The 18626-nt window shown below is 41.4% G+C and overlaps 1 protein-coding gene across 5 annotated transcripts in view; it reads right to left on the reverse strand.

Annotated features, from left to right (window-relative positions):
- Positions 1–18626, reverse strand: part of LOC135221954 (ubiquitin-protein ligase E3A-like) — a 173256-nt gene that overhangs the window by 76256 nt on the left and 78374 nt on the right. For all 5 annotated transcript variants that reach the window (XM_064259998.1, XM_064259999.1, XM_064259996.1 and 2 more), the window contains exon 3: positions 1606–3192. In XM_064259998.1, coding sequence (XP_064116068.1) covers positions 1606–3192 — 1587 coding nt within the window. The remainder of the gene's footprint in view (positions 1–1605; positions 3193–18626) is intronic.

Here is an 18626-nt window from a genome sequence, read left to right on the forward strand (position 1 = left end):
CATAAAAGGAGAGGAACTTGATATGCTATTGCATATGCATGGTATCACAGCAGGCACCACTGCAACCCTGGAATGTCACTCATCACTGAAATTTCACTCCCTCCCCATCCAATCAGCAGTGAATGGACACATTTAATCCTCCTCCAGTGTAAACATTAAGAGCAGACAGTATCACCGGAATAAGGCTAATATTAACGCCCTTTCCCTAGGGATTTGAAACAATGACCACTGAAGTACCAGGTCACTGCTTGTTCCACAATGTGTTAGGCTGTGCTCTATAACTATTGGTAAGAAGCGCTGAGGTCAACACCTGGTATAACACTGATCTAGCATTTTGTAAATCCACAACAAACAAGGTTTGACAAATACACTAGGTTAGCATACAGACTAAATGTAGCCCTTAAACAAAATTAAATATTTATGTTAACAAATTACTTGCATTAAAAAATACCATAAATTCCTATATTTACATTTATAGAAAATTAAGTAAAGTCAAGTATTCAATGAGTCATAATATATACTATAAAGGCAACTAAGCAGCACTTATGTCAAATATAAGCTTCTACAAGGCTTACATTTTGAAGTTATAGCCAGACAAAAATTCCCCTCTCCACAACCCTGACCTAACCTATTCCAACTAGCTTAATGATAATCCCATTCAACTTAAGTCTAAAATAGTAGTGCGTATAATTCCTGCACAATAAAGTGCTTCTCCAGACATGGATTTCCATCAACCTTATAATTACTGAACCTCTTAAATCTTTATCTGTGGAGGGATAAGGTATAATTTAAGTACTGGCAACCAAATCTTATCAAAGCTTACTGTTATGGCGCACATCACTTACACATTTTACAAAAGTTACCCTATGCTCTTTTAATAACTGTACGCTTCCAAATTCAATTACTGGTAGTAACTGCAAAACTGAGACAACTGAGTTTACATTTATTGCCTGCAACTAAACAGAAAGATAAAATGGAATAATGGTACACTGCATATTTTAAAATGTCTGAAACAAATAACAGTCATCTTATACTTAATGGTTGTACTGTTAATAACATTTCAGACAAGACCTATTTGCATTAAAAACCAAAATCCTGATAATACTCAAAGAAATTAAAGTCAATACCAACAAAGGCGTAAATAAATCCCTACTCTCCTCTAAATATATAGCAAACCTCTTCAAGCAGCAATTGTCACAATTAAAAATAGAAATTTTCCACGTACTAAATGTAAAAATTTTAATTCTAACTATGACATATAAAATAATTTTTCATTTGCAAATTCTGAAGTTTTATATCACTACAGCACAATAAAAAAATATCTAACTTTGCTTTCAAAATTAAGTATAATATATAACATTCATGTCCATATGACTTTATAAATTAAAAGAGGCATGTATTTAATTCACTTTTGAAGTATATCTCAGAGTTATTCATTCTTACCTTTTGTAATCTAGTATATCTAAAAAAATTATTAATATCCTCAGCATTAAAGTTAGCCCACCCATAAAACCAACAAAGCAGATTTTTAAACACTCCATCAGACAACAATTTCACGGAATATTTATTAACACAATAACAGAAAGGAAAACAATAATCTCTTACCTCAACAAGGGCATCATCAATAATATGATCTCTTCTAATCTTAAGTTTCAAATATGGATTAGCAGGCATTCCCTCCATCACTTGTTGATAGATGCTCATTCTTCGCTCAGAGTACATTCTGATTCTATTATCATAGTAGAGTCCTAAGGCCTTTGTTGCTGGGGTGAGTATGAAAGGATAATTAAGAAAACTGAATTTATCACCACTACCTGCTTTATAATAAGCAAAATCTCGATCCATTTCAAGCTGATCACTGAGAAAATCATCGTAAAACTCTGAAAGAGGTATGAGCGGCACCCTTGCATCCAATACATGTATGCCCAGCTCTGTGCCAAGGCTATCTCTGGGAGGAGCTCTGGACTCCCATTCTTTACCAGCACCACTTATACTAAGGAAAGGATCATCATGGAGAGGCATAACCTCAACAGATGCCTCTTCTGGTGGTATATCCTGCAGTAAAGGATAATCTAAGTCACCACCTAATATATTGGCATAAAACTGAAGCTTCATGAACTGAGTGGCTGAAGTTATGCTGTCCTCATCATTGATTGTGAAATCCCTTGAAAATTCAGTGGTAAGAAGTTTAATGGTAATTAGCTGATGAAGACTTTCCAAAAGACGATGCAATCGAGGAGCTTCCCACGTAGAAAGATGACCAGTCAGTAGAGCTTGATCCTTGATGGGTAACTGGCTTATCGTTCGACACAACTTAGGCATAACTCCCTCAATATAATCCGTAGCATTCAATGCTGGGCTTTCTAATAGAATAATGAAAATATTTATATTATTAGGTATGGCAGTAAAAGCTTCACGATGAGCTCTTAGCTGAATACTAAGTGAATCTGATAGTAATTGTACAATAGCATTCATCAGGGTACTCCCAAATTCTGACTCTGGACATTCAAATAAAAAACTATATGCTTGTCGAACTTCACTTATATTAAGAGTCAATGGTCTTAAAGAACTTTCCACACATTTTTTATTCTGCCCCTTTCCATGGTTATCACAACTACACGAAGCACCTTCCCCACCACAAACTATTTCAGCACAATCAAAGTCTTTATCTAAATCTCCTTCTTGAGCACGTAACTCTTCTTTACTTTGAGCTGCTGTGCTCTGAGAATTCTTATTTGGAAATGCAGGACTACTGGCACTTTCTCCTTCTGGTTTAGGACTCTGCAAAAAGCTTCGTCTTAAGGCCACTTCATTAGAAAAAACAGCCCACAGAAGACGTCTAAGTTTTGCATAACTATTTGTGTTGCGACACTCCGCGATGGTTTGGACAAGAACTGCTTCCGTGAGTCCTGGAGTATCATTAGGCCCATCTGTTAATGGAGAAAGGGGGGGTAAGGGTGTAGTTGGGGCAGATGCACATGCCATATTAACATCCTGCACTAAAGATGTAGAAACAGTAGTTCCTGTAACAGAGTTTTCCCCTTGCACAGAGCCATTGCCAACTCTAGTTGCTACTGTCACCGACTGACTGGACCTGGGAACCTTGGCACCTACTGCCTCACAAAGTCTGGCACGAGCTGCACATAGTTTAAGTGCCTCTCCTGCTGCTTCATTACTAGACAAGTGCCCAACCTGTAACAAAGAAAACAATGTAACTATCTACTAGTATTACACGTAAGTACTATCCAATTGCACATTTTAAGAACATTATTATTAAGATTTCAATTTTATGACAAAAATATACTCATTAAAAAAAAAAAAAAGTTACCACTAAAAAAGAAAAAAGCAGATGGCTTGAAACCAACTAAAGATGTAGTTTTTTATTTCCTTCAGTAAAGCATGTATTCACTTTAAAAAAAAAAAAAAAAAAAAAAAAACTCATGTTGCACATCTCATGTATTTTATTTATCGACAATTTGTTCACCCTAAATAATGATTAACAAATAGGAAATTAAAATGCTGTTATAAAATTACTATATCAGCATTGTCTGGAAAGACCTATTCTAATAAAACACCCTTTTATTTACACACAATCCAATTAAGAAAGGATTTTGATCATTTTTCCTGGGATTGAAATTTACAACAATGCAATGTTACTGAGTAGTCAAGTTACAAAAGTTACAAATTTAGAAGGGTTTCCCAAGAGCTATATTTAGTTCTTCCACAGTGACAGTGCCCTTGGCTGAGCTGAGTAGTGATTGTTTAAATAAATCTTTAGGGTGCAGTTCAATTGCTTCTAAAAACATATTAAGGTATTAGCAACAATACATATAGTACATCTATATATACATACATATACATACTATATATATATATAGATATATATATATATATATATATATATAGATATATATCACATATATAGGTATATATCACATATAGGTTACATACACTATATATATATATATATATATATATATATATATATATATAATATATATATATATATATATATATATATATATATATAAGATATATATATATATATATATATATATATATATATATATATATATCTACTAGCTGACAAGCTGCCACTGCCCTGAATAACTGAATGACAATTAATAAAATTCTCTCTCATCTCTCTCCATCGTCTCTCATCTCTCTCTCTCATCTCATCTCTCTCTCTCTCTCTCTCTCTCTCTCTCTCCTTTCTTTAAATAGTTGCTTCAATTACATTACACAGCATTTTTGACAATTTATAGTTGACCCTTTCTCACCCCCCATTCCTATCGGAGCTGAATATGGCCTGATAGGGTATCAGAAGCATTGCTATTCACCTCAGCGACCTCAAAAACTATGGATTAGACACTGATATCTCTCATTTTTTACATTTTATATTTCACCCTTCTCATCCTACCCCCTTTCCTATCAGGTGCTGAACTTGGACTTGAAGGGCATCAGGAGTGCTACTATTCATCTCAGCAACCTAGAAAACTATGGATTTGAAACTAATATCTGTTTTCGGTTATTTTTACATTTCACCCCTTTCCCACTCCTACTCCCTTTGGTGCCAGTGATGCCTTACCCCACAGTATTTTTTCCCAGATAGTAAGTTATATATATAACCAGTTTGGTTGAAACTGCTCAATGTGTTTCAGAGTTTATATATACGTATATATATATCTAATAAAAGGAGCCCATAAAAACACCAAAATGTAGAGAGAAAAGTACTATATTTCAGAGACTGCTGTCTCTCTCTTCAGGTATATGAATGAGAAAAGTTTACAGAAAAGGTGGTATTTATACCAAGAGATCCGTCCACAAGTAAGCCAATTTAGGTCACCCCCGCTTATAATCTTCCTTTAATCTTCTTAAGCGGTTGGTTGAATGAAAACTTCGTCGACGACATCTGAAATCCGCGCACCTTTTGAGATGTTCATTACCTGCTTCTCTTTTATTAAGGCCGATTCCATCATTTTTACCAGGTCATATATATATATATATATATATATATATATATATATATATATATATATATATATATATATATAGATATATATATATTATATATATATATATATATATATATATATATATATATATATATATATATATATATATATATATATATAATATATATATATATATATATATATATATATATATAAACTCTGAAACACACTGAGTGATTTCAACTAAACTGGGTATACATATAACACACGATCTGGGAAAAAATACTCTGGGGGTAAGGCATTACTGGCACCAACAGGAGTAGGAGTGGGAAAAGGGTGACATGTAAAAATAACCGAAAACAACATATATCAGTTTCAAATCCATAGTTATCCAGGTTGCAGAGATGAATAGTAACACTCCTGATGCCCTTAAAGTCCAAGTTCAGCCCTGATAGGAAAGAGGGGTTGGATGAGAAGGGTTAAATATAAAATGCAAAATATGTGAGATATCAGTGTCTAGTACATAGTTTTTGAGGTCGCTGAGGTGAATAGCAATGCTCCTGATACCCTTATATATATACATATATAGAACTACAAATGTCCTTTAATATCTAATTCGCTCTACCTCGGAATTAATATATTTTCATATATGTTTAACTGAGGGGGAATTTTATTAAGCGATAATAGAATTGGCGATCGACAGACTCGAACCATTGACCTCTCAATTCCAGGACTGGCAGTGAAGCCCCAAACAACCCCGCCACCGCAAGAGATATAAGTATATGCCGCCTCCCACCTGAAATACTTGCCGCGCGTATTTTTTGTTTTGGAGACTGCATACAGCCCATCTCGTTCTCGGTTGCGTGGTAGTGCTTTTGCCCGCACGTAGTCATTATATAAGCCTATCACATTACCGTGATTCATATACATATATCGAACTACAAATGTCCTTTAATATCTAATTCGCTCTACCTCGGAATTACAACTACTATCCGACTTACAACCTGCTTGACATACGACCACTCGTACTTACAACCTTACTTCAGACAGTTGACCATTGAGTTACTTGGCACTGCGCCATCTCATGAGAACTCTCATCACTCAGGCAGCATCAGTTTGAGTTACCCTGCCCTATCTGCAGCATCATTTTGTATTAACTGTACTGTAGACTGAATTGCAAACCAATTTACGTAAGAATCGACTTCTGACATGCATGCAAGAACCTAACCCCATTGTAACTCAATGCCTGATTGTACGTAATATATACTATTACATAAATAAAGGCACTTTTATATAGCAAAGGTTTGATAGTATACCCTACCCAGTATGTTGCCCACTTTCTAAGGTTCGACTTACATCCGTTCTGACTTACAACCAGTGGGTTGGAACCAAACTTGGTTGTAGGTAGGATAGTACTTGTAATATATTTTCATATATATGAAAATATATTAATTCCGAGGTAGAGCGAATTAGACATTAAAGGACATTTGTAGTTCGATATATGTATATGAATCACGGTAATGTGATAGACTTATATATAGTATATGTATATATATAGATATATAGATATATAGATATATATATATATATATATATATATATATATATATATATATATATATATATATATATATATATATATATATATCATACACACATATATCATACACATATATATTATACACATATATCTATTTTAAGGTCCTTCAAAAACATTTTACAAATATGTGGGTCCAAAGGTTACAATCCCAGACTAAGATTTTGGTTGTTTTTATTAGTGATTTGTATAATTGCCGATTCCAGTAAATTTCTTGAAACATAATCATTAGACGCAGCAATTACAGAACTCTCGCCCCAATTTATACAATGAGATCTTTCGCTCAGATGGATAAATAGTGCATTTGAAGTCTGGGCTGTTCTAACTGAATACATATGCTCCTTAATACGAACATATAAATTTTTACTTGACTGATCGACGTAAAAAGACAGGCAATCCTTACAAGGAATTTTGTAAATGATGATGTTATTTGTTACAGGACTATTCTTGATTAGCATAACTAATGGTATTGGTATAGGAAAACACAACATTAACATTAAATTATTTAAATATTGATTTTATGTTTCCAAATTCACGAAAGTGAGGCAAGCTGAGTTCATTTTTAGGAATTACTTTTTCATTACTAACAACACTATAAAACTTTTTGTGAGCTTTTTGATAACATAAATCAATTATATGAGGCGGGTAGCAGAGATCATTTCCTATCTTTTTTATGTATTCTATTTCTGGGTCAAGATATTGTGGACTCCTGATCCGCAAAGCACGTAAGAGCATAGAAGAAAAAAATTGAAATTTTAATATTAAGATGGTGGCCAGAATAAAAATTTATATATGTTAAATTAATTGTGAGTTTCCTATAAATCTGACTTCTCGAAATTTATCATGATCCCTAGATCGCAACAAAAATCAGGAAGCTCGCACACCAGGACTAGCCAGTCGCCCAGATACCTGAACAGATGTATCCCAACCGAATGGGTCCAAGCTGAAACCAAGGTGAACACTCTGGTGAACACCTGATTGGCGGATGAGAGTCCAAAACAAAGTGCCATGAACTGGAACACTGTCCCCTCGAAGATAAAGCAAAGGTACTTCCTAGAGGACTGATTATTGGGTATCTGGAAATACACATCCTTCAGATCCACCGAAAGCACGAAGTCATTCTCCCTGATCGAGGCGAGCACTGAGCGTGCAGTCTCCATCATGAACCAAGTCTGGCAAACGAACCGGTTCAAAGGAGAGAGATCTATCACTAGTCTCCAGCCCCCCTAAGCCTTCTCCACCAGGAAAAGTCGGCTGTAGAACCCCAGTGACAGATCTTGTACGACTTCCACAGCTCCCTTGCTCAACATTGCTTACACTTTTTCCTTCAGTGCTAGATCCTTGGCCGAACCAGGAATGGAAGTTTGTAGACGAACCAGAGTTTCAGTGAGAGGTGGCCTCGAATCGAAGGGGAGAAGATATCCTTCCAGAAGGGATACCCAGGTCTCGGCTCCATAACACTGTCATGTTGCCCAATGGCTCACCAGGCAAACCCCTTTGGTGGCAGCAGCTGAGGGGGAATGCCATCCCTAGAGTTTCCCTCTCTTCTTCTTTCTCTTACCCACCCCTCCCCTGGGGGGAAGGAGTGCTGAAACGAGCATGGACGCACCCCTTTCAAGGAGAAAAAAGAATGCTGGGTCTTTCCTTGCACCCCCTTCGAAGGAGGAGTCTTCTTGGAGGCGGAGGAAGAGCTGGCTTGGCTCAAAGGGCTAGCCGCAGTTGCTTGAGGAGGCTCTGAAGTCTTAGCAACTGCCTGGTGGACAAGTCAATTGTTGCCCTCAGCTCTCTGCTTGTCCACCGCAGCGTTCACCATCTCTCTCGGGAAGGGAGAGGAGGAACCCAGCAATAGTCCATTCCTTAACGACTCAGGACAGCATCCCTCCACCTAAGCACCAGGCTGGCCCACAGGTTTGCTGTCTGGTGGACCAAGTAGGAAATAGCACTACCTCCAGACTGGCAAAGCCTTCCAAAAGCAGTCTTCACCAGGAATTATTGGTCCTGAAGAAGCAGCTACTTTGGATACTGTGAGGGACCACAAAGCCAACCAGGAGACTGCTTGGAAAGCTGCCATAGCAATAGCTTCCAAGCCTGCTGCCTCTTGTTGGTAAACCAAAGGTTCTCTCCAAGAAGATGCTGCAGCAGTAAGCCAGGAGTCAGACAAACAAGCTCCAGCTCTACCTGTTTGGTCAGCAAAGGCTTACCCAAGGGCGTATAGAAACGCCTCTGTTGAATTAGAGGAGGGGGAAGCAGCTTGTCTGATCTGATGGCCCAAAGTGAATTCTGTTAGTCTTGAGACACGATTGTTCACCTGGTCCAACACACCATTGGACAAGGAAGACTAAGGTAAGCCCACAGAGGCCCTGGGTTCCTTCTTATGACCCCAGAAGGACTCCAACTGTGAAGGGTGGTCAGAAGAAGCTACTTTGGACCCTTCCTCTAGGTCATTGTACTGACGAATCAGCACGATGACCTCCGCAAACGTCTTCTGAATCCCAGGAGTGACTGTATCACGAGGGGAAGGACCGTCAAGTCCTTCTACCATGTGTCCCTCCCTCGATCCTCTTCCTTTAGAAGGAAGAGCCTTGACAGACACCCTATGACCTTCCTGAACCACTCGAGCGTCTGACCTCTCAGGCCCATGGACCATGCCATGGAGCATAAGATCTCGTGGCCAAACCCTGAGGAGGTCCCTCCTCAAAGTTTCCCTGGTCGCCTCGCCCCTCCCAGTGCATCCTGAGGTCCTGAGAAAGTTGAAGGGACAGGTGAGGAAGATCGGCTACTCCTACTCTCCTGGCTAGCAGAACTAGCAGAAAGAGCGGGCCACAATCAACAACCAACCTGCGGTGTCGAACAAACCCCATGACTATTGATTGATTGTGAGTTATCTGACATCACAACTACCAGGGTCACTGATGCCGAATACTAAATGTGATCTTTTCACTTTTATAATATATTAAACAAAATTCAAAATAAAATTTTGCTAAAAGAACTACATATAAATTTAATTAAGAAAAAAAATTCTGATAAAAAGGATTTTAAATTAATTTGATCACATAAATGTATTACTTAAGAAAAGGAAAAAAAAAAATGAATATACTAAGACAGCACAACTGTCAAATATATTAGAGAAGACCAGCTTCTTTGATAAGAGATAACGTTATTAATATACGTATATGCTTTATCCCAACAGTTTTGCCATGTTATAATTACCACCTGCTTCACTACGATATGATAAACGATTTCTAAGTTCCACTAGACTGGGACACTCAACCAGCAAATGCCTAATGATCAGCAGAACTAAGCAATTGTCACAGAAAGGATCATTCTCCCCATCCATCAGATAGCCGTTAAGTTAAACACGTATGGCCAATATGTAATCTACACAATACAACCTCCCACTTCCTTGGTATTAGTTCATATTTCCAAAGGTATGTCTGACTAGTGATTTCTTTCATTTTATTGGGGTCTACTCTGTCCCACTGAAGTGACCATAAATGCTGGATGGATTTCCATATATCTTGGAATGTATCGTGATGTGGAACAGGACATTTTCTCAGTATCAAAGTTTATGCTGCTGATTTGGCTGATACGTTCATATGGGCAGGAACCCAACAAAAAGAAACAATGCTTCCTCTATACTGGTGCAAGAAGATCCACTGCAAGATCTTCAACACTAAGGGATGATCATTATTGAAGACTTCCAGGGAGTGTAAGGCACTTTTAGAGTCACAAAATATTGTGTAGCTACACACTGGGAGTGTTGCAATATGTTCCAGTGCTACTAGGATGCCATACAGTTCAGCTGTAAAGTTTGAGGCAACTGAAGGAAACACACCTCTTCAGTTAAAAGATTCTCTAAAAACTCCATAACCAACTCCAGCATTGGATTTGGAGTCATCAGTGAATATAAAACTTGTATCTATTATATGTTCTGATGCATGCTCTAAAAATATTGCCCTCATTTCCTCATCAGAATTATTGCTCTTTGCTCTATTGAAGTACCTTGCATTATTTCACATCAGGTAATCTCCACACAGGAGTACTGGGACACATAAAAGGAATTATGGGAAATCTTTTAATATTTGCATCCTCTACAATCTTTTTAATTCAATAGCTAAAAGGAGTGGGATACCTTGGATGACTTTCATAAAAACCATTAAAAATATTTCTATTTGCTAAAAGGAGTGGGATACCTTGGATGACTTTCATAAAAACCATTGAAAATATTTCTATTTGCCACAGCAAATGCCAGAGATTTGGGGGGTCTTTGCACTCTAAGCCAGTACCGAAGTAATGATGAGTGGCAATGGAGTTCAAGGGGCATTTCTTCTACTTCAACTAGCAAATTAGATATTGGTGACAAACAGAAAGCTCCTGTGGCGATACAAATGCCTGAATGATGCACTGAAACTAAAATTTTTAAGTTAGATGAGGAAGCTGAAGAATATACTTCACAACTGTATGATAACTGCTAAGATTAAAGATTTATGAAGCTTTAGTATAAGATTTCTATAAGCTCCCCAACTGGTGTGAGAAAATACCTTCAAGATGTGTAGAGCTTCTAGGCACTTTGCTTTTATATGTTTGATATGGGGGACCCAAGTCAATCTATTGTCAAAAACTAGGCCTAAAAAGCGTACTTGTTCTACACATGGGATTCTACGGCCATACAAATAGAGGTCTGGATCAGGATGCACTTTCCGATCCAACAGAAGTGGACAGCAGTAGTCTTACTTACAGAGATTTTAAAATGACAATTTGTCGAAAATTGCATTTTTCCTAACTATACAAACCTGAGGTCCTTTAACAATAGGAAGGTAACTAGCGGCAGCTGGGACGGTCGTAAGCTTCGAACAAGGGGAGAACGGTAGTTAACTGCTTGTCTGATCGTGCGCGCGGCGGTGAAGAATCACTTTTGCTTTAGGCCCATGCAAAAAGTTGCAGAGTGAGGGGTGGTATGAGGTGGGACTATATGTAAAGGACCTCAGGTTTGTATAGTTAGGAAAAATGCAATTTTCGACAAATTGTCATTTGTTCCGATACGTAATACAAACCCTCGGTCCTTTAACAATAGGAAGACTCACTTCTTGGTGGGTGGAATCTGAGTCTTTTTGGTGAACAGACTGGTGTTCGTCCAACCTTGGAATGCCTCCCTGGTCGTAAGAGCAAGGGAGGGATCCAAACCTCTGTCCGATTGATCGGGGTGTGCACCGCAGGATCAATGGTCAGACCTCTGAGCCAAGTACTAAGAGAGAGGCAAGCGTATCTCTTCGTACCAGCATTGTAAGAACTTGTTCCTGTACAGGAGCCAACATAAAGTTATGGGTTTGTCTCAAGTAGGCATCCACTCCTTCCCCCTTGTTGGAGGGAGTGGAGGATATTTGCTTCTATCCCTAACTAAAGGGATAGATTGGGGCTCGGTCGAGTAGCTTACCTGCATCGAATTCCCTTTCCAGCATGGTGACGACCGTGACCCTCTGCCCACAGGTAGAGAGAGAGAAAGATGGAGAAGAGAAGCCAGTCGCACTCTCATTCAACCATTCATTCCTACAGTCACACCAGGAATCGATGCTGTTCTGCCTGCTCGGGTGCTGGTAAGTTTACACAACGTGTTGAGCAGCCACCACAGGTCCCCAAGGAAAAAAAGTATCCAAGGACTTGTGGGCAATATCCCGAAGGTAGAAGGACGTGAAGGTAGTCTGGTTGGCCCAGACACCTGCCTTCAGGACCTGCGCCACGGAGAAGTTCTTACGGAACGCCAAAGAGGGTCCAATACCTCTGACTTCGTGGGCTCTCGGTCGGAGCGTACGGATGTCGTCACTACCATCAGCCTCGTACGCTCTCCTGATCACCTCACGCAGCCAGAAAGAAAGCGTGTTCTTGGATACTTCTTTCTTGGTAACCCCAGTGCTAACGAAGAGGCGTCGACACTCAGGCCTGAGGTGTCGAGTTTTCTTCAGATAGCGCCGTAGCGCCCTCACAGGACAAAGCAGCATCTCATCCGTATCGTTGTCGGTGAAATCCATTAGGGAGGGGATCGTGAAAGACTCGAACCTGTCGTCAGGGATCGACGGATTCTGAGTCTTAGCTACGAAATTCGGGACGAAATCGAGCGTCACAGATCCCCAGCCCCTGGAATGTTTAACATTGAAGGACAGACCATGAAGTTCCCCTACTCTCTTCGCCGATGCCAGGGCCAGCAAGAAGAGGGTCTTGAGGGTCAGATCCCTGTCTGACGACTCTCGGAGTGGCTCGAATGGTCTTCGAGTTAAACTCCTAAGGACGAGAGTCACATCCCACTCAGGGGGCCTGAGTTCCCTGGGTGGGCAAGACCTTTCGAAGCTCCTCATAAGCAAGGAGATCTCGAACGAGTTCGAGATGTCCAGTCCCCTCAGTTTTAGGACGAGCGCCAGTGCTGCTCTATATCCTTTAACCCCTTCAGCACTGGGACGTACACATGTACGTCTTTTACGGTACAGTAATAAAAGACCGGGACGTACGCGTGTACGTCTTTCATCCCTCCTCGAAAAGCAAAGCGTTTTCTTTAGCTTGGATGGTTTCCAGACACAGTATTGTGTACGAGAGAGGTGCTGAAGCTCCACCCACAATTCATTCTAACCAATGAGCGTCCGATGGACGTCGTGACGTCATTTTCATATGGGATATTAGGAGGGGTACTGGTCCAACAGATACCAGTGGCGCCTCAGGCTATTATCTGAGAAGGATGATTACGATTTTGTCCGTAAACCATGTAGATTTGAATTCCAAATCTTTTTCCCCTTTTGATTGCAGTTATTTTATGTTTTTTTTTTTTTTTTTTCAGTATCATGTCAGATGATAGTGTTTCAGAGTCAGGGTCTGAGTACCTGCCAAATCTATCAGATGATGATTATAGTGATAATTTTTTAGAGGTTGACAGTGACAACGAGTGTTTGGAAGACATTGAACCTCTTGTCGATGAAGGCTGGCAGTTCATAACTGATCCATCTTGTGACTTGCGCCCAGACCCACCCCCCCCTGATTCACGGAGGGTGGCAATGGGATTCCTGATTATACACCAGATTTCATCTGCTTACGTGATGCATTTTTTTCCTTTTTTTGTGGTGATGTAATTGACAAATTGTGTGAATGGATGAATGCTCGGGCAGAAGTAGTACTTTCATTCAAGAGGAAAGCGTAAGGTGAAAGGACTTCTATGGAGGCCTGTTACTTGTGATGAGATGTGTTTTTTATAGCTTGCAGATGATAATGGGGGTGAATAAACTGCCCCATATGTATATACGCATTGGTCACGAGATGCTGTTGCTTTTTTTATCATTATTATTATTATTATTACTATTATTACTGTTTTATTATTATTATTATTATTACCAGCTGCCTAAACATTCATTGATGTATATGCTGTTTCTGTATGAAACCTAGGAATAACTGTTTCAGTAAGAAACGATAGTACTGCTATTACCACTACTACTATTTTATACTACTTACTTTACTACTTTTTCTGCTACTTTATTTCTATTACTTTACTGCTATTTCTACTACTTTATCAGTTCCTACTTCTGCAATTACTTTTTCTACTAAATATTCCTATTTTTTCCGATATTCTTACTATATTTTTTGTAATTTTTTGACAATGGGGTAAAAAATATTCATTGATATCCATACACACAATGTTTTCACATAAGAATATGAAGGAAAAATATGAATAACATAAAATTTAGTGGGAGCAAGTAATGATTGATACTCGCGGTCGACAGGGGGTCTCATGCGGTATGCAAGCATTAGCAGCAATGTAGCAGGCCAGTGGCGAAGGGGTTAACTGTGGGTACTGAGAGGAGCTTCTCTCGGCGAAGAAACACGAGGAAATCCGCTACCTGCTGAAGAGTGGCTCTGAGAGGAGATAGACCCCCGTCTACGACACCACCACAGCAAGACGGCCCACTTCCCCTGGTACCCCAGCTGCAGAGGACTCTGACGTGTTACCAAGCCATTGCTCTGTGCTGCGCTGCGAGAAAAGCCTCTCGTTCGCAAGAGATGGTGGATAACAGCCAGCCCGTGAAAGTTGTAGGGACTGGACTGCTCGGTGGTACCGCGCTCTACGTGTGGCTGGGCTAGAAGGTTGTGCCAGTGGGGCATCTCTCTCGGTTCTTCCGCAAGAAGAGCCAGCAGGTCCGGATACCAAACGGCTTGAGGTCGTTTGGGAGCCACCAGGATCATCCTGAGATTGGGAGTGACCAGCGCTCGGCTGATCACTTTCCGAATCAGACAAAAGGGAGGAAAGGCGTAGACGAAGAGGTTGTCCCAGGGGTGTTGAAGAGCGTCCTCTGCAGCTGCCCATGGGTCCGGCACGGCTGAGCAAAAAAATGTTATTGTTATAATACAATTAAGTTTGTTCATACTTACCTGGCAGATATATATATAGCTGTATTCTCCGAAGTCCGACAGAATTTTAAAACTCGCGGACACGCAGTGGGCGGCCAGGTGGTAGTACCCATTCCCGCCGCTGGGAGGCGGATATCAGGAACCATTCCCATTTTCTATTCATATTTTATCAGTGCCACTGTCTCCTGAGGGGAGGTGGGGTGGGCACTTAATTATATATATCTGCCAGGTAAGTATGAACAAACTTAATTGTATTATAACAATAACATTTTGTTCATGAAACTTACTTGGCAGATATATATATAGCTGAATCCCACCTTCGGATGGTGGGAAGAGACAGAATAGGATTTGTAGGAAACTTAAATTAAGTAGATGATATCACCTTGGTTCCTCACCTGTTAGCAAAGTAGACTCTGTGATTACTGTCACTTCAGCCTGCTTGTGCTTAATCAGAGTTGCCAGCCAGGTGGAGACCTGTAGTGCTGGTGCGCTCTGGATGCTCTGTCAACGGGGACGTGACCTCAATGTGACAAGAGCATAGAGCCATACAAATGAGGGCAACGAAGCAACTGACCACCACCTGACCAACTATCCAAGACCCCCTGAACACTAAGCTAAGAGATGGGAGGTCTTCACCAAAGCCTCACAACCAAAAACCAAAAACAACAACTAAAAACTAACCTAAACCTAACTAAGGGATAGGGAGAGAGCTACCTTCAGCCCCCAAGACTGTGTCTGCAGAAACGTATGGCCCAAGAGAACAACAGTCCTCGTATATCGTTCTCACATCTCTCAAGTAGTGTGAGGCGAATACTGAATTGCTCCTCCAAAAGGTGGCGTCAAGGATGTCCTTGATCGACATGTTCCTTTGGAAGGCAAGCGAGGTTGCGACAGCTCTGACCTCGTGAGCTTTCACTCGCAAGAGGCTCAAATCGATCTGTGTGGAAGACGAATGAGCCTCTTTAATGACGTCCATCAGAAAGAACGCCAATGCGTTCTTGGATAATGGTATATCGGGTCGTTTAACCGAAAACACAGAGATTATCTGAGGGACCTCGTACTTCTTTAGTCTTGTGGACATAAAACTTTAGAGCCCTGACAGGGCACAGGACCCTCTCAGGTTCTTGGCCCACAAGGCTTGTCATACCCTTGATTTCAAAGCTCCTTGGCCAAGGGTTCGACGGGGGTTTTCATTCTTTGCTAAGAAAGTGGGACTCAAAGAGCAGACAGCATTGTCCCCTTTGAAGCCCACTCTCTTACAAATGGCCTGAATTTCGCTAACTCTCTTCGCCGTCGCCAGAGCAGTTAGGAAAAGAGCCTTCTTCGTCAAGTTCCTAAGAGACGCTTCATGTAGAGGTTCGAAAGGACTCGACATTAACAGTCTAAGGACTAAATCCAGTTCCAAGAAGGAGGCCTCGCCTGAGGTTATCTTGGATGTCTCAAAATGATCTCAGGAGATCGTGAACCGATCCCTGTTATCAGACAGGTCTAGTCCTCTGTGACGGAAGACTGCCGACAGCATACTCTTATATCCCTTGATGGTCGGGACAGCCAGTTCTGTACATTCCTTAAAAATAGCAGGACAAATCAGCTATCTGGCTCACAAAGGTAGTGGAAGAGGAAATTCCCTCCTATCTACAAAACCACCATGCCCTGAAGGAAGCCCACTTCGACTGGTAAACAGCTCTCGAGGACGTTCTCCTAGCATTGGCGATCGCCTTTGCAGCTGCTTTAGAAAAACCTCTCGCTCTGGCCAGCTTTTCGATAGTCTTGAAACGCAGGTCAGTACCCAGAAGCGGAGAGGTTTCGGTGGTGATATCTTGCGAAGTGGGGCTGTCTGAGTAGATCTTTCCTCCAGGGCAACGTCCTCGGAAAGTCTATGATGAATGACATTACTCTGTGAACCATTCCTTCGCGGGCCACATCGGGGCGATCAGGGTCAACCTCGTCCCCTCCGATGCCGCGAACTTCCTTACTACTTCCCCCATGATCTTGAATGGCGGGAAGGCATACAAGTCCAGGTTCGTCCAGTCCCAGAGCAGAGCGTCTATATCGCGACTGCTCCCGGATTCCAGCACAGGGGAGCAATAAAGAGGGCAACCTACTTTGTTCTCGACGTCGCAAATAGGCTCGGAACTAACGGACACCCCCCACAGTCTTCCAAAGAAGCTCTCGAACAGACGTCCTTGGTGGGCAAACGGTCCATTCCGTCGGCAGGATCTGATCTTGGTCGGCTGAGAAGGTCTGCTCTGACGTTCTGGACTCCTGCGATAATCTCGTCAGGATCCTTATCCGTCTCGCATCTGCCCACAGCAGAATCTCCCTCGCTAAATAAAAAAAGAGGACGGGAGTGTGTACCTCCCTGCTTCTTTAGGTACGCAAGGGCTGTGGTGTTGTCCGAGTTGACTTGGACTACTTTCTCTGCAACCTTTTGTTGGAAGAACTGTAGCGCCAGAAAAACCGCCGCTAGTTCCTTTACATTGATGTGCCAGGACACCTGTTCCCCCCTCCAGGTGCCTGACACTTCCTCCCCTCCCAGTGTTGCTCCCCATCCCGACACCGAGGCGTCGGAAAACAACACTAGGTCTGGGCTCAGAAAGCTTTAGGGACAACCCCTCTCGAAACTTCCGAGGATCTAGCCACCATCTTAGATGGTTCTTCACCGATTTTGGTGTTGATGAAAAGGGTCGCATTCAGATCCTCTCTGACTCTCCATTCGTCTGCTAAGAAAAACTGGAGAGGTCTGAGGTGTAGTCTTCCCTCCCAGGAAACAAACTTTTCCAGCGAGGAAATGTTCCCAGCAGACTCATCCATTCCCTCGCCGAGCAAGCTTCCTTCCCCAGGAAGGCCGAAACTCTCTCTAAGCCTTGCAGCTGTCGTTCCTGGGACGGAAACGCTCGAAAAGCCACTGAATCCATCTGAATCCCCAGATACACGATGGACTGTGTTGGGGTCAGATGCGACTTTTTTCGAGGTTGACCAGAAGTCCCAGGACTTCGCCAAGGCCAAAGTGAAGTGAAGGTCCTTCAGACACCTTTCTTCTGGACATGCTCTGATCAGCCATCGTCGAGATACAGGGACACTCTTATTCCTGCAGAATGTAACCATCTCGCTACGTTTTTCATGAGCATGGTAAATACCATCGGAGCCGTGCTTTAAAACCGAAACAAAGGGCTCGGAATTGCCCAAACTTTGTCCCTTAGCATAAACCTCAGAAAACTTTCTTGAAAGAGGGTGGATAGGCACGTGAAAGTATGCGTCCTGTAGGTCCAAGGACACCATCCAGTCGCCCGGTCTTAAGGCTCCTAGAACCGACTGAGGTGTTTCCATCTTGAATTTTTTTTTTTTTTCTTTTCTACTAAAAGATTCAGGCTGCTTACGTCCAAGACTGGACGCCACCCGACGACTGCTTTGGTACCAGGAAAAGTCTGTTGTAGTATCCTGGTGACCCCAAGGTCTAAGACCTGAACTCCACGCTCAATTTTCATGATCATTCGATCTAAAAGATCTAAAAGAACCTGATGTTTCTCCCCTTGATACGACGGGGAAAGATCTCTGGGAGTCGTAAAAAAAGGAGGAGGGTCCACAAGGGGGATCTTGTACCCTGTTCCACTATCTTGAGGGACCACGCATCTGTATCTCTCTCTCTCCACGCACCCGCCGCAAAGACTTTAGCCTGGCTCCGACAGGCA

The sequence above is a fragment of the Macrobrachium nipponense genome, chromosome 3 (assembly GCF_015104395.2).
Source record: "Macrobrachium nipponense isolate FS-2020 chromosome 3, ASM1510439v2, whole genome shotgun sequence".
Lineage (NCBI taxonomy): Eukaryota > Metazoa > Arthropoda > Malacostraca > Decapoda > Palaemonidae > Macrobrachium > Macrobrachium nipponense.